General features: G+C 42.8%; 1 protein-coding gene across 4 annotated transcripts; it reads right to left on the minus strand.

The window, feature by feature from the left end:
- Positions 1–869: 869 nt before the first annotated feature.
- On the minus strand, positions 870–26379 carry SERTM1 (serine rich and transmembrane domain containing 1). 4 transcript variants are annotated; one of them, XR_009739924.1, is made up of 4 exons: positions 25662–26324; positions 24828–25120; positions 23816–23881; positions 870–3764 (listed from the first exon to the last, which is right to left on the minus strand). XR_009739924.1 is itself a non-coding variant. In XM_061434761.1 (3 exons), the coding sequence occupies exon 3, from the start codon at positions 3593–3595 to the stop codon at positions 3272–3274; it is 324 nt and encodes a 107-aa protein (XP_061290745.1). In that variant the 5' UTR covers positions 3596–3764; positions 23816–24426; positions 24828–25635; the 3' UTR covers positions 3183–3271. The 4 variants fall into 4 exon arrangements, 2 of the variants coding, with proteins under 2 accessions (XP_061290745.1, XP_061290746.1); XR_009739925.1 differs by lacking the exon at positions 24828–25120 and having other exon boundaries at positions 23816–24426; positions 25662–26379; XM_061434761.1 differs by lacking the exon at positions 25662–26324 and having other exon boundaries at positions 3183–3764; positions 23816–24426; positions 24828–25635.
- Between the last annotated feature and the right edge of the window lie 865 nt (positions 26380–27244).

Genomic DNA, 27244 nt, shown 5'->3' on the forward strand with positions numbered 1-27244 from the left:
GCCCAATGTGATGACAGCAGTTTTCCACCGGGGAGGGTGGCCTGGAGTTCAGCCGCTTCCTCATGGGTGGGGCTGTGAGCTGTGTGTTGGGGAAGGGGACACTTCTCTCAGAGAAACAGCTGTTACTTAGGCAGTAGTCCAGAGGGAAGACCTCCCTGGTCTCCACAAATACCTCAGGCAATATATGTGACCCTGAGCTTCCGTGGTGGCTCAGATGGTAAAGAATTCGCCTGCAATGCACGAGACCCATGTTCAATCCCTGGGTCAGGAAGATCCCCTGGAGAAGGGAATGGCAACCCACTCCAGCATTCTTGCCTGAAGGATTCCATGGACAGGGGAGCCTGGCAGACTAAGTCGATGGGGTCACAAAGAGGTGGACATGGCTGAGGAACTAACACTTTCACTTTTCCCAACCTAGAATTCATCGAACACTATTCAACAGGATTCTTACCTGGAGAATCCCATGGACAGAGGAGCCACCTGGCAGGTTATACTCCATGGGGTCTCAAAGAGTTGGACACGGCTGATTAACACTTTGACTTTCCTCTGCCACCGTGTGTCTCACTGACCATGAGCATCACCCAGGGTCCTTGTTAAAAATACCGGTTCTCTGGCTCCCTCCTGAGGTCTGGACTGTGGCCTGGGAATATTTCCTGAATAGTTCCCAAGCATCCAGGTGATTCTTCTGATCAGGGACTTTTGGAACTCACTGCCCCAGAGGGAGGGGACCCTTCAGGGGTGGGGAGAGGCTGGCATTTTGACCACTCTTTATTGATCCTGCTTCAGTGAGGACTTGAAGGAAAAGCCTTCCCAGGAGAGAAGCTTGTGGACTGCCTCACTGAGAACAAACAATAAGAGAAGAGCCAGGCTTCCAGTGGGCTTGATTTCTTTATTTATAAACCAGTCTTCCAACCTTCCTGAACTTCTTAAGACAAATTCATCTCAGGTTGTAGAGTCTGTTATCCTGACAAGCTGGGAGTGAGAAACCCTATTTTATGTCTTTGAATGTTGCTCCCAATCTCTAACCTTGAGAGCTGGAACCATCGTGGAGGGGAGTTGGGGGGTGGGGAAGGGAGGGGTGTGCCTGAAAATTAAAAAAAAAAAAAAATTAGTTTTAGTCCTAGAAGCCTTTAGATCTCTTCCAGAAGGAAAGTGTAAAGTTACACCCTTAGAACAGATCATTCGCAGATTATACTGTCATGTGGCAAATTTGCTCCTTTATTTTTTAAAATCAGTTCATCTGAGTCCTTTTTTCCTTGGTAACCAAAATAGCACAAGACTAATCAAAGAGCAAAAGTGATGATATAGATGCCTCTGTAATCCTGTGCAGCTTTCACACAACTCTTAATTGAGAAGGGTGTGAATATACATATATATATATATTATATATTCTATGTTGTGTACAGACACACACACACACACATACACTGAGAATGCTAATAATGGTCTAAAATAGCAGTTTTTCCAGTCCAGCATTTATACTACATAATAACATTGTAACACACTGCTGTGCTTTAAATGACAGCAGAGGGGAAATTTTCACTCATTATACATTTTAGGGCTGCAACTCTCTGCAGGTCTTATAGTGTTTGGGGGGATTTTTGATACATAAACCTTCCGATACGGTCAGATTTCAGTGAGGCTTATGGATTAAAAAAAAAAAAAAAAAACCTGATCCTCACTGTGAATTCACATCTCTCTCAGCATTTTAGAATGACAAAGGTATGCCCTGTAAAAATGGTGCATTCTTTACCCCACTCCAATTCTGGATGGAGAAGCCATGCAACCAAACCAAAGGGTGGCTTTAAGGCCCCACCACTTCAGATTATTAAATATTTTGGATAAGAAGTGTCTAGTTGCCCTGGGCAGATGGGGCCATGCTGATGCAGGGGCTTTGCAGAATGAATACATTCAACGTTTACACCGTAGACCACTGATTTCAAAAATTATATTAAAATTCTTACTCTTAAGACGCTGCAAAGGAGCAAAGCTCTTTGCTTGCTTTGTTAGTTTTTTGGGGGGCAACTTGAGTCCCTCCATATTCCATGTCTGTGCTCTCGAGAGTACTTCCTTTCATGCACAAAGCCCCCGAGTTCAACTGTGCTTGGCTGACCACAGTATAGCAGCCCCCTACCCAATGTGAGTGTTTACAGTTTTAAACATAAATCCACATCCTGGAATCCTAATGTAGAGTATTATGCTAACACACAATAATGAATTATCAGAGACATGTAACATCCACAGAGTATATAACAACATAACTATTAAGCAATGGAGTCTTCTAAGTTTTGCAACCTAATGTGAGTGAACAGACATCTGACATCTTGGAGTCAATATAATTCTGCACTGAGCTTATGAAGACTGTGAAACTGAATAAAGGAACATACTTTCACAACAACGAGGAGTGCAAAATACAACTAAATGAGTATTTTCTGTATGTATGATTCCCACTGATGGAAATTATAGATACAAAATAAAAATTTCCAGTGCCTGTTCTGGTGCCTGTCTTAGGAATAGCAACAGCAATTATCACAAAGAATTCCACAAACATAGAGTCATTAAGACTATAACATAAGTAGGAAAAAAAACCCCAAAGCAGAAATATGTTACAAACAGCATCATAACACTTATTTGTCTTGCTATTAAAAGTTAAAGTCTTCCAGAACTTCTCCATATATGACTTAATTCATCAATAAATGTGATTTTCATTGGTTAAAGTGAAATGAAATAAAACACTTAGCATATTTTTGCCTCTGGCTGTAGAGATGTTATACATGAAATCCAAACTGATTTTTTTTTTAAACTTGGTGTTTTCCACTTTATCTTTTAAATATGTAAAATATCTTCTACATAGCTCAGACTTCACTTTGCCAGTTTCTGCTGGCTCCGTTGGTTTCATGGTTTTGTAAGAGAAACAGAAGTGCATAGCCCTGACCCTGACCCAGCTTCCTCTGCGAGGCCGCCTCAGGTGTGTTCAGCCTCAGGTGTCCAGCAGGGTGGCCTGCCCCACCGAGAAGCCAGCTGCAGGTTCATCAAGTGGTCTGGGTGAAATTCCTCACCATGCAAGCATTTCTGTCAGCATCAACTCCTACATTCACAACAAAAAGCATCATGAACAGAAAAAGAAATCAGGGCTGAAGGAGGAGAACCAGGTCTAATTGGTGAAAAAGAACAACATGGGCATTTCTTTCCTGAAGTGCCTGCTTCCTGTGATACTTCCCCTGAGGGAAAACTTCAGTGGCCACGGCACTGAAAGATTCTTCCATTTTCTTCAGGAGGAAAGGTTCGAAAAAGTGGACCTTTGCGAGGAAATACTGCAGACTTCCAAGTTGGTGAAAGAACTCCCAGCGTCGCTTGGATACTCCGGGTAGGAGGAACTGGAGGAGATGATATTTTTGAGCCTCTGGAGGGCGATGATTAAAAGCAGGAGCAGAAAGGCTAACAGGCTGAGGAATATGGACACATAGATGTAGACATTTGACAGGTGGCCCGAGGACGGGTCCACCGATGTGGACAGGGATGTGGGAAACAGCTGGAGGAAAGTTCCGTTCTCCACACTCCCCGAGAATGCAGAGGAAGAGTCAGGTTCAGACATCTTTACCGAAGGTCACAGAATGCACAGTGTATGAAAGTCAGTTTCACACAGGGGTTAAAAGGGACAGAATCAGCATTCCTTCTGCTGTGATAGCCTCAGCAAACACTGCAGCACAACAGAACTTCTCAGTTTCCAAGCAAAGGCGGCAGGTGCCAGGTGTCCATTGACACTGCAGAAACAAAGACAAAAAACCCCAGACAACTGAGTGCATTATTCAGAAAGAAGTCACATTAACTCTCATTTCCAGTTTTCATTTCAGCATGGCTTAATTATAAAATCCATCGGGGAGGGAAAAAAATGAAATCACTTTCCCAGGAACAAGTAATGTTCCTGACTTTATGTTACAAATGATGATATAAAAATGCACTTTTATTTGATCTCATAGTACCCTAGGTGCCAGGTTTCTCCAAAATAAAAAGGAAAGTACATTTCTGGTGTGTTCCATCTGCTGAGATTTCAACAGATGCTCCAAGCCTACTCTGAGAATAGGACCCCAAAAGTTAGCTGCAAACCCTCCTCCTCCAGAAAATGAATTCCCTGCACTGTCCAGCCCACTAGCACAACTTTTTTTGACCAGTATTTCCTTCTAGCATGCTTTGGAGAATCACTGCACGTGTAAGCTTGCTTCTCATAATTTGCAGACTTGTTTATAAAAGCGTATCTCTTTGGGATCAGGGGCCATTCCTACATATTTGTTTCCTTTTAGGTCTACCTCTGTATTCTGTTCTGCATATTTTAGGCATTGAATTAAAAACCTTTAGATTGATAAAAGTTGGATTTCCTCTTAATTGTAGAAAGAGTACTGGGTTTGCTGTCAAGAGCCTTAAGTTTGAGGCCTGAATTCTCCTTTATCTTTGGGAAGCTAGGCAAATTGCCTAGCTTCTGAGCTTCATTTTTCTCATCTGTAAAATAGTATAGTACTGCCCCAACTGCACACTGTGTTATGCAGGGATCAAGATAGACAGGGAAGCAGTCTGTGAACTGTAAAATTGGGCCAAAATGAGCTCAGTGTGTGTGTGTGTGGCAGGGGGAGGTTCATCTGTATGTGGGGTGTATGTGCATGTGGTATGTGTGTGGGGTATGCGTGATGTGTGTGTGTGTGTGTACGTGTGGTGTGTGGGGGAGTGAGGGGTGTGATGTGTATGGGTGTGTGTGTGGGTGTATGGGTGTATGTATGGGTATACGTGCGGTGGGGGTGAGGGGTGTGATGTGTATGGGTGTGTGTGGGAGTATACATGTGTATGTGTGGTGTGGGGTGGGGAGGTGCATGTGTATATGTGTGATGTGTGTGTTGAGTACAGGGAAAGAAATGCTCTTGGCCATGTTCCCCTCCTTATGTGGTCCCTGTGAGGAACGCCAGAAACAAAGTGGACGGAGCCAGGTGGGCATCCTGGGAGGGAAGGTGTGTGATTCTGCAGGCTCCAGGCGTGGGTGTGGGTGCGGTGTGTCTCTACCACCCTCGCGTCCATGACTGGAGAAATCCCAGCCAGCTTCTTCTGCCTAGTCCGTGTGGGGGCGAGGGAAGCAGCCTGAGGGAGAATGATCCCTCTGATGGATGACTCTCTTTCCTCAAATCCAGCAAAGATGCTCTTCCTAGCTCTTTATGGCATTGGACCATTTGGTTGTAAATTTCCAGATTTCCTTGCATCAGATGTAGTGAAATGCTGCCTCTGTACCCTGGCTTTCCCTTTCCCTAACCTCTGCCCACATTTTACCTTGACAACTTGCCTTTCCTTCCATTCCTCAAATCTAATTAAGTGACTGATTCCTTGAGGGGCTGACAGCGGCCGCTGTGGCTGTGGCTGTGGCTGAGCGGCACTAATGATTCCCAAGAAGGAGGGACCCTCTGAGAGGGCTGCCCTGGCGGCAGTCAAGCCAGCTAACAATCTCAGTGACTCCTCAGAGGAGGCCATGGGACAAGCTCTTAGTATTTCCTAAAATAATGAGACTCCCATTCCTCATTACACTTTGGTGATTTTAATTCCATTAGGCTGCTATAGGCTCCTAAGGATCCTTTGAAAAAAAAAAAGAGGATCACAGTGGGACTGCAAACGTGTTCCACTGATCTGGTAGTAATACCATGCCTTATACAGCAGAAAAGTGCCCTAGCCATTCATCTGTAGGGAAAATAGCAGCATCTCAGAGACATCATCCTGGAGAAGGGAACGGCTACCTACTCCAGTATTCTGGCCTGGAGAATTCCATGGACTGTCCATGGGGGTCTGACATGACTGAACGACTTTCACTCAGAGACAGCATGGTGCATAGGAAAGAATCGTGTGGACTGAATGGAAAGAAATATTCAAGATGTTCTGACAAGACCTCCTAAGTCTAGCTGAGGAAACTAAGGACAAAGATTCTGTCTTGCATTGATATGACAAAAATAAATGTATCTAATTAGAAGATAAGCCAGAACTTCCACCTTTTATACCATCCAGTCTCAATTTTCCTATCCTTTGGTAGTAATGATTTTACTCCTTCTTTTTCTGGCATCGGTAAGAAGGTAGGGGCTGTGCATTTTGTGTTGTTCTTCACACAAACTAGTTTGTAAGAGAGGCAGAGCAGGAATTATTATTTCCATTTTGCAGATGAGGAAACTGATCAACAAAGAAATTGTGATTTACTCAGGGTTCACAACTAGTCAGTAACAGAGGACAGAGAGGAACCCATGCCTGAACTGTGTTCTTACTTTCCTCAACTGTGGTAGGAAGAGAAAATGACACTCGGTTAGTTCCTACCTGCCACTTACTTTGGACAAGTTTACAGTTCAGTCTTGATATTTATTTTCCCATCTGTCCAATGATACCTTTTCTACCTCTCCACAAGCTCCTAAGTTAGGATGTGACACTGTGTCCAAAATCATGCTTTGAAAATAAAAAAAGTCCATCCAAGTAAAAGACCAGTAGATATAGGTCTTTCTCAATCCCTCGAAGGACTAGAGGGACTTCCAGGTCTCTGCTAGTCCAATAACTGACATGTACAGGTCATATATTCAGCTGAAATTGGCTGAGTTCTCTAAAACCACCTTTGCTACTCAGCTCTGTATCATTTTCTGGAGGTGAGGTTGGAGGCACCGAATCAGTCACTGGCAATTCAATGATAGAGCTCACAACTGGCTGCCAGACTAGTTGCTAAATCCAAGGTATCTATTTACAATGTAAATATTCCAAGAGTACGTTTCACCTCCTGAAGATCACCTTCTTTGAGACAAAAGCCCATTGTGAGCCTCAAGTGTCTATGGAAGAGTTTATGGCAACTGAGGCTGAGAATGTTTGGGGAAAGTGTCTGACCTTCCAAGTGGCCTTGGGAGATAATGGTAGAAATGAACAGATGACAACTTGCATCCTCATTCAACATTTCACAATTAAATATCTTCTCTAAATATTCTTCCCCCAATATTTTAGATTTACTATTACTTTCAGAATACTACCTAATTTAAAATGACAGATCTACAACCTTCATTTCACTCTTCTACTCCAAAACAATAGAGTGTACACACTGTTAGAATCATTTTAACTTGATGACATCACTTCTTATTTTCTTATAGATGTCTTAAAAATGGATAACTCTTTTTTCTCTCTGGTGAATGTTTTGAGTCTGTGTATAATGCTGAGGATGACCCAGAGTGTATGTGTTTAGTCACTGAACAGTGTGAATGAGGCTGTAGGTGGTACTGTGGAAACAAAATCAAACAAGTGTGTTTCAAGATGCTGCTTCTTGGGTTGTTTCTCCCAAACAGATTAGGTTCAAAGGAAAAAAGAAAGCGATTTCATCTGAAATGCATAGCCTTGACCCATCCAGGGGCAGCGAGAGCAGACTCTCATTTCATGTGGCACCTAAAGCCATGTGAGGATTGAGATGCATTTTTTTTTCCTCTGACCCATTCTCAGAATTTTTTTTTTTTTTTGAGAAAGGAAGAAGAGACAGATTGCATTATAAGTGAAGATCTGGGGAGATGTTTCAGTTCATGATCAGCCAGCTATCCCTTTGTCTCTTGGAATAGAAAAATGTGCTGGGAAGAAGTCTACAAGCGAGGAAGGATGGGCGTGTGATCTCACTGTGAGTCCGGTGGGGTGGGGAGTCAGAGGAACCGCACAGCTAAGGCAGACCTGGTGGAGGGGGGTGGGCCTCCGTTGCACGTCACTCAGTGCCCAGCCTCTGTGACTCCTCTGAAAGAATGGAAGCTTTCCTTCCCAGGGGGTGATTATGAGGACTGTGAAGCTCTGAAGGAGCAAAGCATACTCTCTGCTGTGTGTACCTTCCTGCTTAGTGAAAGGAAGGAGATTTGATAAGCCCTCATCTCTGAGTGCTCTCCCAGAAGCACTGCAAGACCCCTGGGTGGCCAGCTTGTGGGAGGGGCCTCTGCCAGGGTCTTGACTTCTACAATACAGTGGTGGATTAAACCCAGCCTACAGTCAGCCCCCAGTCTGGCACAGCAGTCTCTGAGTTTCTGACCTTTATTTAAATACATTTCTATGTGAATAGCAACTCTGTGAAAGGTTTTTTTTTTTGTTGCTGTTGTTGTGGAAAACTGGGACAAGCTGCTTTGTTCCCTTGTGGACATTATTTAGAGTGCCCTAGCTGTTAGGATGTTGAATCAACAGTTCATCGTTATCATGCCCTGCTGTGTCATTCTCCAAAAGGTGGGCCTCCCAAACCATTAGCAACAATTTGATACAGTATTAACATGCATGGTAAAGGCTCTTTCCAGGTCTACAAATGTAAAATGTAATTGTATAATGTAATGAATAGTTTTAGATGATATATTTGATCCCTTTCTTTGTAGGACATGTAGAAACTACCATTTCCAGAATCTGGAGGGGAACTTATCATATCTTAGCACAGTTGTTTCTAGTTCTACTTAGAAAAGAACATGTTTTATATAGGACCTTGAACTTTCCTTTACAATTTGCATGATTTTCTTTTCTCTTAATGCTTTTTCTTCACCTAGTGGCCTTTTAGGTCATGCTAGGTAAGAGAAGGTAGGTGCTGACAATACATACTTTAAATGTAAATCTTCACTTGCAGTCAATGGCAAACACTTACCCCTAGGCTTGCAATAATGAAAATAAAGTTCATTATATTACTACTAACCTTATTCAAAGCTGATTAAGCCCATCCATGCATGTATGCTAAGTCACTGCAGTTGTCTGACTTTGTGACCTCATGGACTATAGCCCACCAGGCTCCTCTGTCCATGGGATTCTCCAGGCAAGAATACTGGAGTGGGCTGCCATATATTTGCTTATTTGAGAACTGCTCTTGCTTAGTCAGTACAGTGCTTTGGGAGAAGAATTTTGTGTGAAAATTAGTGGAATCTCATTATGATTCCCTGAGTCAGCACAATAAAAAATAAAACCAAGTAAAGAAAAAAACTGAGTCTATCTGCTATTCAATGTGGAGTTAGAGAGCCATTTCTGAAAAGAAATGTGGAGAGATGAAGTTTCTGGATAACGTCCTAGAATTCATGGTCTGGTCTGGATGCATGTGTGCTAAGTCACTTCAGTCGAGTCGCGTCCAACTCTTTGCAACCCTAGGGACTGTAGCCCGCCAGGCTCCTCTGTCCATGGAATTCTCCAGGCAAGAATACTAAAGTGGGTTGCTATGCCCTCCTCCAGGGGATCTTCCCAGCCCAGGGATGGAACCTGCATCTTTTCTGTCTCTTGCATTGGCAGGCGGGTTCTTTACCACTAGTACCACCTGGGAAGCTCCCCTGGACTGGATAATGGCAGCCAAAAATTAAAATGAACAGTCCTCTTTATCTGTAGTTCAAAAGAATGATGAGAAGATGTAATCAGAATTTCTTCATAGTACTCTGGTGAAAATTAAAGAAGTGTTGGAGTATCACAGCTTAGTATCTGTGATTTATTTTCAAAACCAGTTTCTAGGGTAGGTCATTAGGTGGCTTTGGATTCAGTCCAATCCTTTATTATCTCTCTTTACCTCGGTGATGGCTTTTATCTCTCTGGATTAGCCTCTGGCTCAGTAAAATATTTCCTCAGCAAAATAATTAAATTATTTTCAGAATACTTTTATGTTAGGCTAGTTATTTTGTTCTGATTCTTTAAAAAATAGTTATCCACATAAGGTATAATTCACAGAATATTCAGAATATACGTTTCTTGATATGCAAAATAGTGTAGATCGAATGAAATTAAAAAATAAAAATAAACAACATAAGAAACTATTTCAAAAGGAGATAGGAACCTAAGTGTCCATCTATCTTGTACAGCCTCAAAAGCAATTATAGATAGGAGTTCCCTTCCATCTATAGCACTGTTTTCCTGGGGAAATCAAACTATTATTTGTAATAAAGTTTTGCTACATTCTTGTGAACATTTTTATGCCAAAATCTCTGCCTTAGTAAGAATAATTATTTTTAAATGATATTCCATTAGAAAAAAGAAAGTTTAACTGGATAATTTTCTGGACAATGATGCATGATGCATGCATTCTCAATCGTGTCTGACTCTTTGCGACCCCATGGACTACAGGCTGCCAGGCTCCTTTGTCAATGGAATTTTCCAGGCAAGAATACTGGAATGGGTTGTCATTTCCTCCTCCAGGGGCTCTTCCTGACCCAGGGATCAAACCTGAGTTTCTTTCACCTCCTGCATTGGCAGCGTATTCTTTACTACTGTGCCACCTGGGAAGCCCCCATTTTCTGGATTAAAAAGGTCAAATATAAAACCAGTATTAGGCATAGTATTCTTGTGATTTTGTAATGATGTTTAGAAAAGACCAAGAAGGGGTCTACCCTGCACTTTGGGAAAATTGGACTCATCTATGTTATTAACACAATGAATCAAATCAAAATGAGAAAAGTGGCCACTTAAAGGTTGAAGGAAGCAGGAACTGGCTCAGAAGTAGCAGAACATGATATGTAGTCACTTTCAGGGAGCAGGAAAAAAGATTATTGGCTATACACTTGATTTAAAGAAAAAGCAAACCGTCAGAGAAATGACTTGAAGATCACAGGCAAAGTTGAAATGAATCAGTGTGAAGAAAGACGGTAAGAAGCCAAGATCGACCTTTCAAGATGTTACAGAATTTTTAATGAGGACTTTGAGGTGCAACTCCCTTCCTCCACTCAGCTCTGATCATTTCCAATTTTTTAGAAGAATATTAAGAAAAATATATATTATTTTAATTCTTGGAGCAACTAGTATACAAAAAAGCTTCCTTATTTTTTTTTAACATTTTTAAATTTTATTTTTGCTGCCCAAGGGCTTTGTCTAGTTGCTGTGAGAAGGCTTTCTCTAGTCATGGTGAGCAGGCTGTGGAACACTGGCTCAGTAGCTGTGGCGCATGGGCGTAGTTGCTCTGGGGCATGTGGAATCCTCCCAGACCAGGGATCAAACCTGTGTCCCTGCATTGCAGGGTGGATTCTTAACCACTGGATGACCAGGGAAACCTGCTTGCTTATTTTTAATAAGATGAGACATGTTTTAAAAAATTCTCAACCATGCTCTGGTTGGAGAACCATACTCTGGTTGGAGAACCATGCTCTGGTTGGAGAATGGCATTTCCTTCTTTCCCATTGCCTTTCATTCTATCTCCACAATTAAAATAATTTGTGTTAAGTTTAGTTTTTGTCCAATCAGGAAATGCTCCTAACAGTCTCCTTATGGAGTATGATATTTGGGAAGATTTTGTTCTTGTAAACTTAATTTTGCAATTGCCATAAGTCACTTTTTTAAACTTTTATAGGTAGACCACAAGGTATTCCCGGTCGACTCTCTCAGGCTCCAGGGGCCTTTGAGTGCCCCTAAAACTGTTCTAAGGAGACAGGGAAGAGCTTGGAAATATGGGATTTCTATAAGCTTTGATAAAGTCCACCCTAAATTTAAGCAGATTCCTCTGAAGTAGGCAACTATGGGCCACTGGGACCATGCAGCATAAGAAGAAAGTAAGTGAGCTTGTACAACTCCTGACCAATGCCACTCTTTATTCTCTTGTTTCTATTGTTATTTTCCTTTTTAAATACACATTCTTCTGTTTGTGACTAACCTGATCCCTCTTTCTCTACATTTCCTTCCATCTCCCATAGGTATCTAGGCAAATGTGTTCAGTGAAAACTTTTCTAATGGCATATGCTTCTGTATATGTCTATTACTGTTTTGTGTATACATTATCTTGTAATTTTTCATCTGTATTGTAAATTTTCCAGAGAAGGCAATGGCACCCCACTCCAGTACTTTTGCCTGGAAAATCCCATGGATGGAGGAGCCTGGTAGGCTGCAGTCCATGGGGTCGCTAAGAGTCAGATATGACTGAGCGACTTTGCTTTCACTTTTCACTTTCATGCATTGGAGAAGGAAATGGCAACCCACTCCAGTGTTCTTGCCTGGAGAATCCCAGGGATGGGGGAGCCTGGTGGCTGCCATCTATGGGATCACACAGAGTCGGACACGACTGAAGTGACTTAGCACTGTAAATTTTCAGCTTATAAGAATGGATATGTAGTAAATGTTTTATTCACTTCATAAATTAAACCCCAAGCTTAATTTTCCATTAAAATATCTTGGTAATTGAGGCATATGGAAGACAGAAAGATAAATTATCTAATATATCCACTTATAAAATTTGCACCTAAGAATATGCCAAAACCTAACAAACCATTCTCTTATCTATAAAAATCAGGTGTACAGGTACAATTTGAAAAAAAAAAGTGATGATATAGGTTGTTTGAAAAGAACTTCAGTATTAGCAAATTAATTAAACAGGCCATGATTTATTTATATTTCTCTGTTGACAACTATAGTCATGTATTTGTTTAAACTAAGATGCTTTATAGCCTCTTCTTAGAAATGGACTGGACTCTGACAAGTATGTGTGTTTTAAGTCCTGCATTTCCCAGCAAGGACTCAGGCTCACAGAGTCTTCCATCTGATGACATTTTCAACAAAGCATTTACTTGAATTAATAAACCATCGCCCCTCATAATACAACTACAAATAGAACCTTAGTTGATTACATAGCGTGTACGCTGCCCAACCCTCCTGGATATTAGCCCAGTGCTTAGCATAATTCATACATATGGATTCTACTAAATACATTCTCTCATTCTTCCAGTCCTCCATGGCTGAGAGTCAACGTATGATGATGCTTTCCACAGTGAAACGGGTATTTAAAAATAATAATGCTTGGTAATTGGCAGCTTAGGCAGGCTAAGTTTTGGCTACAACCAGTTTTGGCTGTATTACATTATTTAGTATTCAGCTGAATACTCAGAGAAGAAAAAGTAGGATGCAGATGTCGAGATTTATCCTCTAATACAATGAAAGATCCTTGGACCCATTAAAAGGAAAAATAGCTTTGTTATAAAGGACATTATTATGACAACTGGGGAAATTTGGGCATAGACTGTACATTGGATAACTGCATTGTAGCAAAGTTAAATTTCCTAAGTGTGATATAGGAGGACGTTCTGGTTATTAGGAAATACATGTACAAAGTAAAATATCACAGTAGCAGCAACTAACCTTCAAATGGTCAGCCAAAATAAAAAAAAAATTAGTATACACACACATACAGAAAGAAAAGATGATGAAACAAATGTGTTAAAATATTAGCAACTGATTAGTTAAAGGATATATAGGTGTTCATTGTTATTATTCTCATAGTTTTTCAGTAGGATTGGTGATCTTTAACATATAAGTTAGGGAAAGATGGTTTATCCCCAAGGGTATTAAGAAAATATATTTGGTATAATATGCAGTAAGTCAGTAAAAATGTTAGAAGCTTCTAAATAAATACAGTGATTAAGCCTGACTTTTCAGTGGGCTTTGGAGAAGTTCAAATATTTGCTGCACCATCAGCTTATGATGCCCAGAGGTACAGGAAGTGAAGTCTCAGAGAATGAGAGAGAGGAGGTTTAATACTCCTAGGGAACTAGATCCATAGTGGCAGGACAGGCTGCCTGAACACCAGGAATGGTGACTGGCCAGCCAGCCTTGCTCATGACTTCACTCTGCCGCCACTCACTGGTCTGAATCTCTGTCTGGACCTCCAGATGAATGTAAGGTGTTCGATGTTCATCTTACGTCATCAGTCATCCTCAGAGGCAGCCCAGGATATCTTTCCTGCACTTTAAATACCCAGTCAAAGGGAGGGGCTTTGTAGGTATCCTGATTCAAGAAAGAGTAGTTTTCTTTTTTAAAATAATTGAGATATAATTGACATATAGCTTCCCAGGTAGTTCATTGGTAAAGAATCTGCCTGCCAATGCAGGAGACGCAGGTTTGATCCTTGGGAAGGGAAGATCCACTGGAGGAGGAAATGACAACCCCTTCCAGTATTCTTGCCTGGGAAATCCCATGGACAGAGGAGCCTGGCAGGCTATGGTTTACGGGGTCACAAAGAGTCAGACATGACTGGGCAACTGAGCATGCATTACTCTTTAGTATAGCAGCAGTAACTGACATATAACATGGTATTAATTTTTGGTTGTACAAAAATGATTAGATATTTGTATATTGCAAAAGGATCACTACAAGAAGATAATATGTGCTACCACCCACAGTTGTAATTTTTTCTTAATGATGAGAACTTTTAAGATATTAGCAACTTTAAATATACAATGCAGTAGTATTAACTACAGTCAACATGACAAATGTTATATCCCCATGACTTACTTATTTTATAACTGGAAGTCTGTACCTTTTGACCACCTTTGCACATTTCACACACCTCCCGCCAACCAACTTGTTCTATGAGCTTGTTTTTGTGTTCTTTAGATTCCACATATAAGTGAGATTGTGTGAATTTGTTTTTTGGTCTGACTTGTTTCACTTAGTATACTGCCCTCAAGATCCAAGAGAGAGTCATTTTCTGTTGAAGGCTAGTGTGTTGGCAGGCTCTGGGGAAGGTCACTGAGACTCCCAATAGCCAATGAGGTCCAGGTTCCACACAGGGCCCACAGGAAACACAGAAGCAAATAAACTCAGCAAAATCGGGAAACTTGATTTAGGCATCAAGCATCGGTCTTCAAACTCCAAGTTCAGCAGATCAAAGAACTCATGCTTCCTGCATCTCAAATCTAGCAGCCACCTCCCTGATCGCTCTGGTTTGGGTGCGTCCTAATACATTGTGGCAAGAAGAATAAACCCAAATACGTGAACTCTCTTACAGTTCAGGGTCTGCATCTTTTGAAATAGGAGCCAGTAAACAATTTTTAAAGAATGAAACTGCTGCTTCTACTACTGCTGCTAAGTCGCTTCAGTCATGTCCGACTCTGTGCGACCCCATAGACAGCAGCCCACCAGGCTCCCCGTCCCTGGGATTTTCCAGGCAAGAACACTGGAGGGGGTTGCCATTTCCTTCTCCAATGCATAAAGCGAAAAGTGAAAGTGAAGTGGCTCAGTCGTGTCCGAGTCTTAGCGACCCCATGGACTGCAGCCTACCAGGCTCCTCTGTCCATGGGATTTTTTAGGCAAGAGTACTGGAGTGGGCTGCCATTGCCTTCTCTGAAGAATGAAACTAGTCATTGAAAAATGCAGCTGCAAATTTTTTTAAAATATGGAGCATTGACATTAATAGTGCTTTTCTTTAGTCATAAGCAATCATATGACTGAGGCTCTAGGTAGGTACCCTAAATTGATGAGTACCAGATGAGTCAGATTTTAGGCAGAGGTTACATAAAACACCAACCATATAAGGAGACAAAGTGCCCTCTCATGGCTCTGAAATTACTCTTCTACCAGGATTCCCAAGTTCACCAGCAAAGGCAGGAGACAGAAATGAGGACAGTGTGTCCTTCATCAGGAAAGCATGTTCCCTCAAGAAACTTCCCATGGTCCTGCTAATCCTTTGTGTAAACAGAGCAGCAGAGCTTGCCTTAAAATTCTCTCATTCATCCTTCCTTTTTCTCTCTCAGGCAGCACAATAAACTCAAAAGTCTGGCTAACAAAAGAATGTCTACGTGTTCCTTGTAACATGGAGCACCATGACATGGCAGACTATCAAATGTAGAGGAAATCAAGTCCCTGGCAACCTGTTATTTGAGATAACAACCCAGGACTAGAATTTGTCAAAGACAATATGGAAGCAATAAGCAAATGTAGGCTCAAATGCTCCCAGAATGTATTTCACTTTTAAAAATGGGAAGAGGTCAAACTGGAAAATAATTAGTCATTATTTGTAGAAAACAGACTACCACACTGCTGGCCTATATAAAAGACTTATACATTCTTTTAAAAGTACAAATAAATATGGCTTTACTCATGAAAATCACGAGGATCTTTTATACAAGATTTATCAGACTTTGGCTTTGCCCTTTATGAAGGTTAAGCTCTCCACTTTACCTTTCAGGCTGTGTGCTTTGTGTTTTTTTTAATTAAATTTGTAGGAATACCCTTAATCAGAAGCATGCATTCACATATCACTCATTTCTCTTATATCTGAGTGCTTTTTTATTTCAGTGTATGTGCACTGGATGTAGAGGCAACATCGTGCCAGAAGAGTGGTGAGAAGTAGCAGGGGGTGGTGCAAGGATCCCCAGGTCATTGTGGAATGAAAGGAGGTCTTCAGAATGTGACAGGCAGAGGAAGCTGGATCTGACATGCTTGTATAGGAGAAGGGATGTCCAGATAAACGAGTTTGGAAAAACAGCAGCACAATGAATGACAGCAGCTGATATGTATTCAATAAAAGCATATACTAGTTGTGTGTATATGTGTATGTGTGTGTGTGTATGGCACAGGGGTATTTTCTTTAATCTTCACAAGTCTGTACTGTAGTTATTATTATCCCTTACCTTGCTTTAACCAATGAGAAAATTAAGGATCAGAGAATTCAAAAGCTTGCCCAAGGTTACCCAGACACTTGGAGGCCAGACTGGAATTCAAATCTATATCCCCATGTCTCCAAATTTTATGTTCATTCCATTTCTTCTCTCTGGGGAGGTTGAGGATAAAGGAGGACTACATTTGAGACCTGTGGTCATCAGTGATGCTTACATGTTTCTGCTGTCCCTCCCTCTGTCCAGGCATGTTGTACGGCTGCGTGTTTCCACCCCCTCTGAAACTAGGGTGGCCACATGACTTGTTTTGATCAGTAAAATTTGCGGAAAATTTTACATGTGTTACTTGTGGGTATAAAATACAAGACTACATGTGAGATTTGCCACATGCCTTCCCTCTGCTCCAATCACTGTGTGAATTTGCTTCTCTTGTGGCTCAGCTGATAACGATTCCGCCTGCAATGCGGGAAACCTGGGTTTGATCCCTGGGTTGGGAAGATCCTCTGGAGAAGGGAAGGGCCACCCACTCCAGTATTCTGGCCTGGAGAATTCCATGGACTGTATAGTCCATGGGGTCACAAAGAGTTGGATATAACTGAGCAACTTTCACTTTCACCTTTCTTTCACATGTGAGATTTGCCTTCCCTCTGCTGCAATAACTGTGGATTTGGGCCAGCTTCTGCCAATCTGGGTTCCTGGGTGACCAAAGCCAATGCATTCACCCCTTTCTGGTTATGTGAGCACTTAGTGTGAACAATAAGTAGACTTCTGTTGTTTTAAGCCACTGAGATAACTCGCTTATTTTGTACTGTAGCATAATCTACCTTCTACTGACTGACTCACTATGACAGCAGAGGTTACGATGGTATATAACAAACTGACTTTAAAGCAGTCAAATTCTGAATAATGGAGAGCTGCATGAATTACTATATATTATATTAAAACTCTCTTTTGGCACTGCTAAGAAAGAAGGTTGTAAAGCATGTTTTTGGTTAGCTTTAATTTCATACAAGAGTGAGGTTTAAAGGAATGAGAGTGAGCTATTGATACAGCTACACACATTCCCTGACAAGCTGGAGCATTTAGTTCAGTTCAGTTCAGTTGGCCAGTCATGTCTGATTCTTTGCAACCCCATGGATAGCGGCACACCAGGCTTCCCTGTCCATCACCAACTCCTGGAGCTTATTCAAACTCATGTCCATCGAGTCAGTGATGCTGTCCAACTATCTCATCCTCTGTCATCCCCTTCTCCTGCCTTCAGTCTTTCCCAGCATCAGGGTCTTTTCCAATGAGTCAGTCCTTCACATCAGGTGGCCAAAGTATTGGGAGTTTCAGCTTCAGCATCAGTCCTTCCAATGAATATCCAGGACTGATTGCCTTTAGGGTGCATGAAGAGGTGCTATTTTATATGGACAGTCCTGCCCAGCTGTCGCTTTAACCTGCACAAATGGTTTCAAGAGGGACTAAAGTGAAAATGAAAGTCACTCAGTCATGTCTAACTCTTTGCAACTCCATGGACTATATAGTCCATGGAATTCTCCAGGCCAGAATATTGGAGTGGTAGCCTTTCCCTTCTCCAGGGGATCTTCCCAACCCAGGTCTCCCGCATTGCAGGTGGATTCTCTACCAGCTGAGCCACCAGGGAAGCCCAAGAATACTGGAGTGGGTAGCCTATCCCTTCTCCAGCAGATCTTCCAGACCCAGGAATTGAAGAGTCTCCTGCATTGCAGGCAGATTCTTTACCAACTGAGCTATCAGGGAAGCCCTCAAGAGGGACTAGGGAAGAGACAATAAAGACATGAAGACTAACTCAAGACCCCTAATGGATAAAACAACTCATTATAAAAATAATGGGATAGTGGTAGTGACTTTGGTTAAGAAAACTATTCTTTGATACAATCAATGATTAACTCAACAACTTGTTAACCATGTACTATGTAAGGTAAGGTGATAAAATATTATTATATGTGCATGAGTCTAATGCACATGCATATTTTTATAGTGACCATCTTGATTAAAAATTCTAAAAATCCTCTCTTATATTACCTACCTTATATGTCCCTTGTTACATAGCCACATGCTACTTTTCCAGTCTCATTTTTCTCTTGTCTCTGAGAATGGTGTTCCAGGCATATTAAACTATTATAGATTCCCCATATATTTTGAATTCTTATATATTTAATTCTTATATTTGTATGTCTTCTCCCCAACTCCACCCCAAATCCAATTTGTTCATTCTTTAAGACTCTGCAAACCTTCCTGCATCTGCCTCATCTGGTAATTCACTTGTAATATAAATCCCTACCTATTTTTCTCTAAGCAAGTTTCTGGCTCCTTCTTCTGTATTCTCAGGATACTTTCTATACCTTTCTACAATAGCATTTCTCACATTTTATTATACTTGTTACATTTGTTGACCCACTGGTCTGCTTTGATAGACTATGTACTCTTAGAATAGAGGACTAATCTTTCTATCTATGAATCAGCAATCTCTATTATAAAGATTCTCAATAAGTATTTGAAGGAATGAAGGAATCAAAGGGTAAAAGAAATGAGAAACTTGAAGCTTCTTGGAGAGGTAGTTTCTATCTATTCTACTTTTGGATTCACAATAATATTTATTGAATGAAGGAATAAATGATCTTGTATTAAATCATACTGATAAGGCAAAGGGTAGCTATTCAATAGTGAAAAAAAATGATGAACATGCCCTAAATTTATAAATATTTTAGTTAGGGCAATAAAATGAATAGTTGCATGCTCCAGAGCAAACTTGGACCATACTTTTATCAAGCAATTGTATCTCTCAACAATATTCAACAAAGATTTTATTGAGTTTCTTGTCCACCAGGATAATGGAGGAATCTGCTGTCAACACTGAAATATATTATCATGAATGTAGTTGCGTGGCTGGAATGAATGTATTCTGAAGAGCACAATAAAAATCAAAAGGGAGTTTACCATAGTGAATCAGTGAAGATGTGACTGGATATGGAAACAGGGTGCATTGTTTTTTTTTTTTTTTTAATATAAAGTCTATGATAATCCCATTCTTTGAAAATCACCAAGTCTCGTACAATCACAGTCCTTGTCTCTCTGCTCATCTGTGGAAGTAAAAAGGGTCAAGGGCAATACGCTGATCACTGTAGGGAAGGGTATTATAATTAGCTGCGTACAGGAACACTATGTTTTGTGGTGCTATTAGTCTCTCTGTCTCAAAGTTAAATATACCTTCCGCTCAAAAAAAACACTAAAAAAAAAACAATTTCAATAGAAAATGAGCACAGGAAGAGAAAATGTTTACATTTTTACAAATTTCTCAATTTAACTACAAAGCCCACCTTAGAGATCAGTGTTACTATTCGAATAGCCACTTGACTCCCTCAGGAATAGGTGGGTTATGAGTCCTTGTGAGAAGAGGAACTTCAAAGCACTGCTTCCTTCAAGAAGGTTTTACTACCAAAAAATCATCCAAGCTAAAAAGTCTGCTTTCATGCCTTATTTGATTTATATTCTGGCTCAAGTTCCGTCTCTCCTGGTGAATGAGTAATTAACAATTCAAGCGCTGGTGCGTGAACTGTACTTTGAGTAGCACTTCATCTCGATTGCAGCCATGGTAATGTGAGCAGTGATCTCCCCAGCAGTATTGTGTTAGGAAACTGATCCAGACTTCCGCTTCTTAGAAAATAATAAAAGGGATGAAAACAGTGGAGCACAAAAGGAGCAAATATTTTCTCTCCTCATTCACTGAACTAACTTAAGACACTTTTCATGCATCTAACACATTCCTTCTTTCCTGCGTTTACTCTCAATACTGACTTTCCTCCGTGAAGGGAAAGTTATATGTTTTAATTATACATTAAAGGATAATGGTTTTTTTTAAATAGAATCAAAGAGTTGGAAGTCCTTAAAAATCAAGAAACTGATGTTTCTGAAAGTTAACTGAATTTTGAAGGTTATTGATTATACTCCTAATGGAAAAAGAAGGCAGAAGAAAGAAGCCACAAAATGAGAGCCTAGGACTCCTTTCCCATTTTTAAATCCAACTAACTCAGCTGGGCTAGGTGGCCAACAATAGGAAATCAGATGAAAAACAAGTTAGTCAATTTCTTTTGTTATCCAGAGGTTAATTCGTGATACCAATTGAAATATGTGCCAGGCACGGTCCAATGGATAAATATAAGATCAAACTTGATAGAAATGATAAAGTGATGAGGACAGAATGAAGGATTTTGGAAACTAATTCCGTTGAATCAGGCCACCTTTGTTGACAAGGAATCTTTGAAGGTCTGAAAAGCATCAATCAATATTACACTGTCAATCTGAACAGCACGGTGCCCTTAATCTAGCACTTGAATCATGAAAACTGAGGTCAACAAGCTCACCAACGACTTTCTCATGAGGAATTGTTAGAATAATCAATTGGTTGCCAAGGCATGTGAGAAGCACGAGGGATGGTATTGGTAAGTATTTTATTTTTTGACCTGGGTTCCATCTGCATGGGTGTGTTCAAATTGAACACAAAAAATCATAAATTATGTGCTTATGACTTGTGTACTTTCACTATGGATGTTAAGTAACAATAAAAATTATCTTTTTAAGTGGGAAAAATATGTTGGGCATATAGAAGATACTCTGGATCACAGTGGGGAATATCTACTACTTGTTGGATGTATTACTGAGTCCTTTCTGTTTTATTGAAGAAATGCACAGCATTGGGATTTCTTTGGAAGGAATGATGCTAAAGCTGAAACTCCAGTACTTTGGCCACCTCATGCGAAGAGTTGAGTCATTGGAAAAGACTCTGATGCTGGGAGGGATTGGGGGCAGGAGGAGAAGGGGATGACAGAAGATGAGATGGCTAGATGGCATCACTGACTCAATGGATGTGAGTTTGAGTGAACTCCGGGAGTTGGTGATGGACAGGGAGGCCTGGCGTGCTGCGATTCATGGGGTCGCAAAGAGTCGGACACGACTGAGCGACTGATCTGATCTGATAGGTCAATAATACAAATAATAAATCCTGAGAATTTACCCTATAGGGAAAAATAAGACAAATTTAAAGGGTGCACGCACAAAGATGTACTCTGTAGCTGAACACTGGAACTACCAATGAGTCAAAGATTGGTTAAACAAATGATGGCAAGATTGTACAAATAGGGGATTCTGGTATAATCAAAAGAATTATGTTTTCTAACATGGAAAGACGCTGGACATGTCTGGCAAAGTAAAAAAGTAAACTTTAGAGTTGTGCATAGTATGATTCTGTTTTTATAAAATGATTACCAGCCTGGCTGTTGCTGCTATGCATGCACGTGCACACACACACACACACACAATTTTAGTGACATGCAAAAACCAAACCAAACTAAACTAAAAGAGATAAGAGGTTATGTACCAGGTTGCTAACATATGGTTTTGTTAGCAGGTGATATTATGGGTATGTTCACATTCTATTTTGTGCATGTCTGCATTTGAATGTTGGTACAAGAAAATGAATCTTAATCAGAAAATGCAGGTATTTTCATTAAGAAATAGAAATAAAATTTAATAATAACTTATGCAGTAAAATATTCCTGATTAAGCCCAGAACTCTTTCTCTTCTCCCCTTCCTTCTTTTTTGTAACGTATATGCTTAACACAAGCCTTTAAAGTGGTTCATATGTACCTTTTATTTCAAAGTTTAAGACTCTCAGGCTGAGGCCAGTAAGTCAACCTGCCCAAAAAGACGTGACTGTACTTTCTGTTACAATTGCATTTTACAGCATGTTCTGAATGTTCTGTTTAAGCAACGAGAAGAGTAAGTCCCTCTGCTATGATCCTGGTCACAGGAAAAGTGAAAGTGAGCAAGAACCAAACCAGCATGATTGGCAATAGTTGGCAAATTGCCGGTCACGTCTGATGAGTACTAGATGACCATGGCAAAGGAAAGCTGCTGTCTTGGCTACCCCAGGGGGCAATCTGTCCTCTAAATGTTCCCTGAATGAATATCTTTAGTGTTTTGACTGTGATTGAAGTCAACTTCTTGTCTTTGTGAGTTTGAAATAGGTTCTTAACAGCCACCTATCCTTTTGTTTTCCATCAAAAACTGTATTCAGGTCTGTTACCTTCTTAAGTTACACTTTTTAACAACTATTATAGGCTTATAATTTCCACACCTGTTCACTATTGTCTATAACAATGTCAACATCAAGATCAAGCCTGTAATATTGTACAAATAATAAATCTGGACTGACTGAAAAGTGAAAGAAAGTGAAGTCGCTCAGTCATGTCCGACTCTTTGCAACCCCATGGACTGTAGCCTACTACGCTCTCTGTCCATGGGATTTTCCAGGCAAGAGTACTGAAGTGGGTTGCCATTTCCTGCTCCAGAGGATCTTCCTGACTCAGGGTTGAACCTGGGTTTCCCGCATTGTAGGCAGATGCTTTACCATCTGAGCCACCAGGGAAGAGTCTGATCTCCCATCTTAACACAACTTATGCATGTATGTTAAGTCACTTCAGTTATGTCTGCCTCTGTGCAACCCCACAGACTGTAGCCCACCAGGCTCCTCAGGCAAGAATACTGGAGTGGGTTGCCATGCCCATGGGATCTTCCTGACCCAGAGATCGAACCCATGTCTCTTATGTCTTCTGCATTGGCAAGCGAGTTCTTTACCACTAGCGCCACCTCAGAGAAGGTGATGGCAACCCCCTCCAGTGTTCTTGCCTGGAGAATCCCAGGGACAGAGGTGAGCCTTGTGGGCTGCCGTCTATGGGGTCGCACAGAGTCGGACATGACTGAACCAACTTAGCAGCAGCAGCAGCGCCACCTGGGAAGCCGTTACAACTTCAGTTCAGTTCAGTTCAGTTGCTGAGTCGTGTCTTAACTGTTTGCGACCCCACAGACTGCAGCATACCAGGCCTCCCTATCCATCACCAATTCCCGGAGCTTACTCAAACTCATGTCCATTGAGTCAGTGATGCCATCACAACTTAATAGAGGACAATTTAAAAGTTAGGAACTCAGAAAGTATTTATGACAGTCTCTCGTGTTCCTGATGTGAATTCAGACACTGTTTTGGCTAGATTGTGCCATTTCATGTTTAGATATACTATTAAATTGTATATGGCTACTTGACCATTCAGAACCCTCATTGTTTTGTTGCCAAAATTTAGTGTAGATTTAACAATGACGGTGTCTTGGTTCCAAAGGTTAGCATGGGTTCTATTCATAGGGAACTCTTGAAGGAGTCATTCCGTGTCATGAGACTGAGCTTCTCAGAACACTTGATCCCACAGAGATATCTACTACAAGTCAGAATCAGAGGTGCTGAGGCCCTAGAATGTGGCTCAGTAGTCTGCTACCCTGGACCTGAAAAGGCCAGTGGATGTACAGATGTACACCAGCACATTATGTATCTCTTTACATCACAGACATCCAGGAAAATCTGCTGAATTGAACTAACCAGCGGCAGAGAGAACAGAATGGATCTTACCTTCGGTGAGGCTTCTTTAAAGAGAACCATAAAGGTGTGTGTGGTGAGCTCTTCAAAGCGCTTTGCCTTTATGTAGAGGAATCAAAGATAGTAAATAAATAAGCCAAATAAATAATAAGCCTCCAACCCAAACACAGAAATGGAACACTCCACCCATTTTCTGGAACTCACTATTCCCAGACTGCTTCTGAGGTTGGCAAACGGTTCCCCATGCCTGATGCCCAGCATTTGAAGGTGACTGGGGCATCCTCTGTGGGGCTGGTGTCGATGCAAGACAGCCTCACTAACACTTCAAAAGGCCATTTGTCAATACATTATAGATCAACTGTGTGCGGATTATTAAGGGTGTGCATGTGTGTGCGGGGGTGAGGGTGGGGGTAAAATGCCTTTATACAGTGCCAATATATTTGAGCATACCTCGGAGCCAGATCACAAATAAGCTAAAACTAGTTAAATATACCTTTTTTTTGTCTTTTTAAGGAGGATGCATTGGGCTTAATGCATTAGAGGGTTAAACCTTTGAAGAAAAGGGTATCACTTATTTTGCCTCTTTTCCTGTTGATAGGCAATTGTCTTTACAGTGAATCTGGAAAATCTAAAGTGAAAAGCACCTGGGGGAAAAAGAAAAAAAAAAAAAAGGCCTTTCGGGGCGTGGTCCCTATGGTGGGCCCGGGAATGCTCAGGACATATCGCCGCCTGTTTCCCGCCCTTGGCACCTGTAGTCTGGACTGAATTAAATGCGAAGGCTGTGAGACGTCCTGTAGCCGTCCGATCCCATTCTCGCCCGCAAAGAACCACCCAAGTGCTTACTTCAGCACAGAATTTTCCAAAGGAAATTTTACAAGCAGAGGAAATGAAGGACAGTAAGAAACGGACCCCATCCCTGGAGTCTGGCACCAAACCCAGCAACAGCGGAGCCCCAGGCGTCTGGCGGTGGAAAGCGAGCGGGTGCCTGGGACTCAACGAGACGAGTCTGTGAATGGAGGAGTCCGATGCTCCCCGCAGGACTCACCTTCCTCCTCAATTAGAAATCAGACAGTCTGCCCAAGGTCCACGGACCTCGTCAGGAAAACGCGGGATTCCAGCGTCTCACCAGATCAGGGAAAACGGGGAGGAAGCCGACGCGTTTTCCAACAACAAGGACTCGGAAAACCGCGACTGGGGAACGGCAGCCTGTTCCGCGCCAGTAGAACTTGCTCGGATTTGGAGCCGCCGGGGACCGGTGAAGACGCACGCGAGGCAGGTAAGGTACAACGCGGGCGGTCAGTGTGCGCGCCGCGAGTCCTCAGGAAGGGAGGGGTGACCCTAGAAATCCAGGTGGGCGCCCAACAGACACGAACGTGACCGCACACACCGCAAAGGCGAGAAGAACCTTTCTCGCAAAGGCGAGCGTGCACCGAGACACACTCCGCAAAGTGTAGAAGTGCCTGCACTTGAGCGGGGGAATCAACCCATCTCTGCAGCCGCAGACGCGAGGGCAGACATCCCCGGCCCCCCGTGTCCGGGATAGAAGCGGGTCATCCCGGGACCAAGGACACGGCGTCCTACTGTAGCCCCGAGGAGTCACCGGAGAATAGGCAGAGACGGGCAGCGGAAGCTGCTCGCCTGCGCGAAGGGGACACATTCGGGGGTGACCAGAACAAGGAGCTCAACCGCTGGGAGCCGGGGAGAGTTGGCGAGGGAGGTCGGGAGGAGCGGAGCCTCTGGCTCCCGAGGCCACCCCAGGAGAGGAGTCGGGGTGCCGGTGGCACAGGGCAAGCCCCCTCCAGCGCTCGGCACCCCGCGCCTCCCCGGCTCCCACTCCTCTGCCTACGCTCGCGGGCGGCGTCGGGAGCCCCTCACTGACCTGCGGATCGGGGCGCGCGGATGTCCCCTGCCGGCTCCCGAGCTCGGGGTGGGACGGGCTGCGTCGAGCTCCTCGCGGGCGCTCCGGGTCTCGCCGATCTGCGCAGGAGAAGCGGTCGGCGGGAATGGTGGAGCGCACCGGTGCTGCGCGCGGCTGGGGCGCACGGGCTGGCGGCGGGCGCAGCGGGAGGCTTCCCTCCGCCCGGCAGCCGCACAGCCAATGGCGGCGAGCGGGGCCCACTCCCCGCCGCCCCCCAGCCGCTGCTCGGGCGGACACTCTGTGCTAGGACTGGAGCCAGGCTCTGGCAAGGGAGGAGCTTGCGCCAGCGTCGGAAAATCCTAGAGCGGGAGGAGACTCTTGCGCAGGGAACCCCATCTGGAGAAGGCAGATGTGGTGGCCTCAACTTTTGTACGTGTGTGTGTGCGCGCGCATGCATTGAGGGAGGCGACTGGGGACTTAGGGACCTTTCTCTTCAGGCAAAAGCATCTACTTTCTGACAACTCTTCCCCTCTTTTGTGAATCCCACGCAGCCCCCATTCCAAACCACGAGTCTCGGTGCATCACAGGAAGCCCAGCTCTGAGCTGCGTTGGGGGCATCGCCCGGTCCTGTGATGTGCCTCGCCTCAGACCTCTCTCCTCCAACGTTTCTCTTCTTCCCTCTTCCGAGACCTTTGCCAGATCATCAGATGAGATGAATAGGATTGCAGTTTCCATCACTGACAGGGAGACAGGCAATCCTAGAAATTCCCTACTGGGCCACTGGCTCAGAGAGTCACACATCTTAAAAGAACTCTATACAGGGAGCCTTTAACTGGTATGCTTAACACCGATTACCACTCAGCCCTGTGACCTTCCCCCAGTGATTCTGGATTCCTGTTTTTTCAACTGGAAAGCGAGAGGCTTGGATGATTTGATGTCTGAGGTCTCTTCCACTTTGACAATCAACAACCCAAGTGGCCCTCTGGCCTCTATGGCCTGCGAAGGGCTGAGCCCTGGGAGGTGTCCCTGGCAGGTGTCCCTGGCGTGGCCTCCGGTCCCTGCTCTGCCTGCCGGGCTGCATTCACCTTGGTGTCATCTCCCTGATGAGATGGCCAGTAGCACAAATCAATATAAAAAGATGCTGCTCAAGCCTTGGTGACCATGTAAATTTGCCCAGATACTGCCACCTACCAGCGCCCAGCTCCTGCGGTCATGGTAGCTGTACCCCTGTTCAGTGGTTCTCCAGGTAGAGGCCGATGGGGGTGGCAGGCTTAACTTAGAGCCCCCTTTGCTAAGAGAGCAAAGGCTCTATCTCTCCCATTTCCTTCTCCAGGGAGATTGTCCATAGGTTCATCTTTTCTGTGTGACTCTTTGCATATAGGATCTAAAAAGCAGGATGCTGGAATGAGTTGCACTATCCAGAGGGCATATTCGGAGATGTGTTTTCTCGCAACACACTTGCCTTTGTATCCTAAACTTTACTGTCCGCATGCTACTTTCATGAATTGTCCTACATCCACTTACCACTTGCTCTATTAGGTACTTAGATTTCTATTTAGCCTCCTCATAAGCAGTGACATCCATGAAATCATTGCTTTGTTATA

This window comes from Bos javanicus, chromosome 12, assembly GCF_032452875.1.
Source record: "Bos javanicus breed banteng chromosome 12, ARS-OSU_banteng_1.0, whole genome shotgun sequence".
Classification (NCBI taxonomy): domain Eukaryota; kingdom Metazoa; phylum Chordata; class Mammalia; order Artiodactyla; family Bovidae; genus Bos; species Bos javanicus.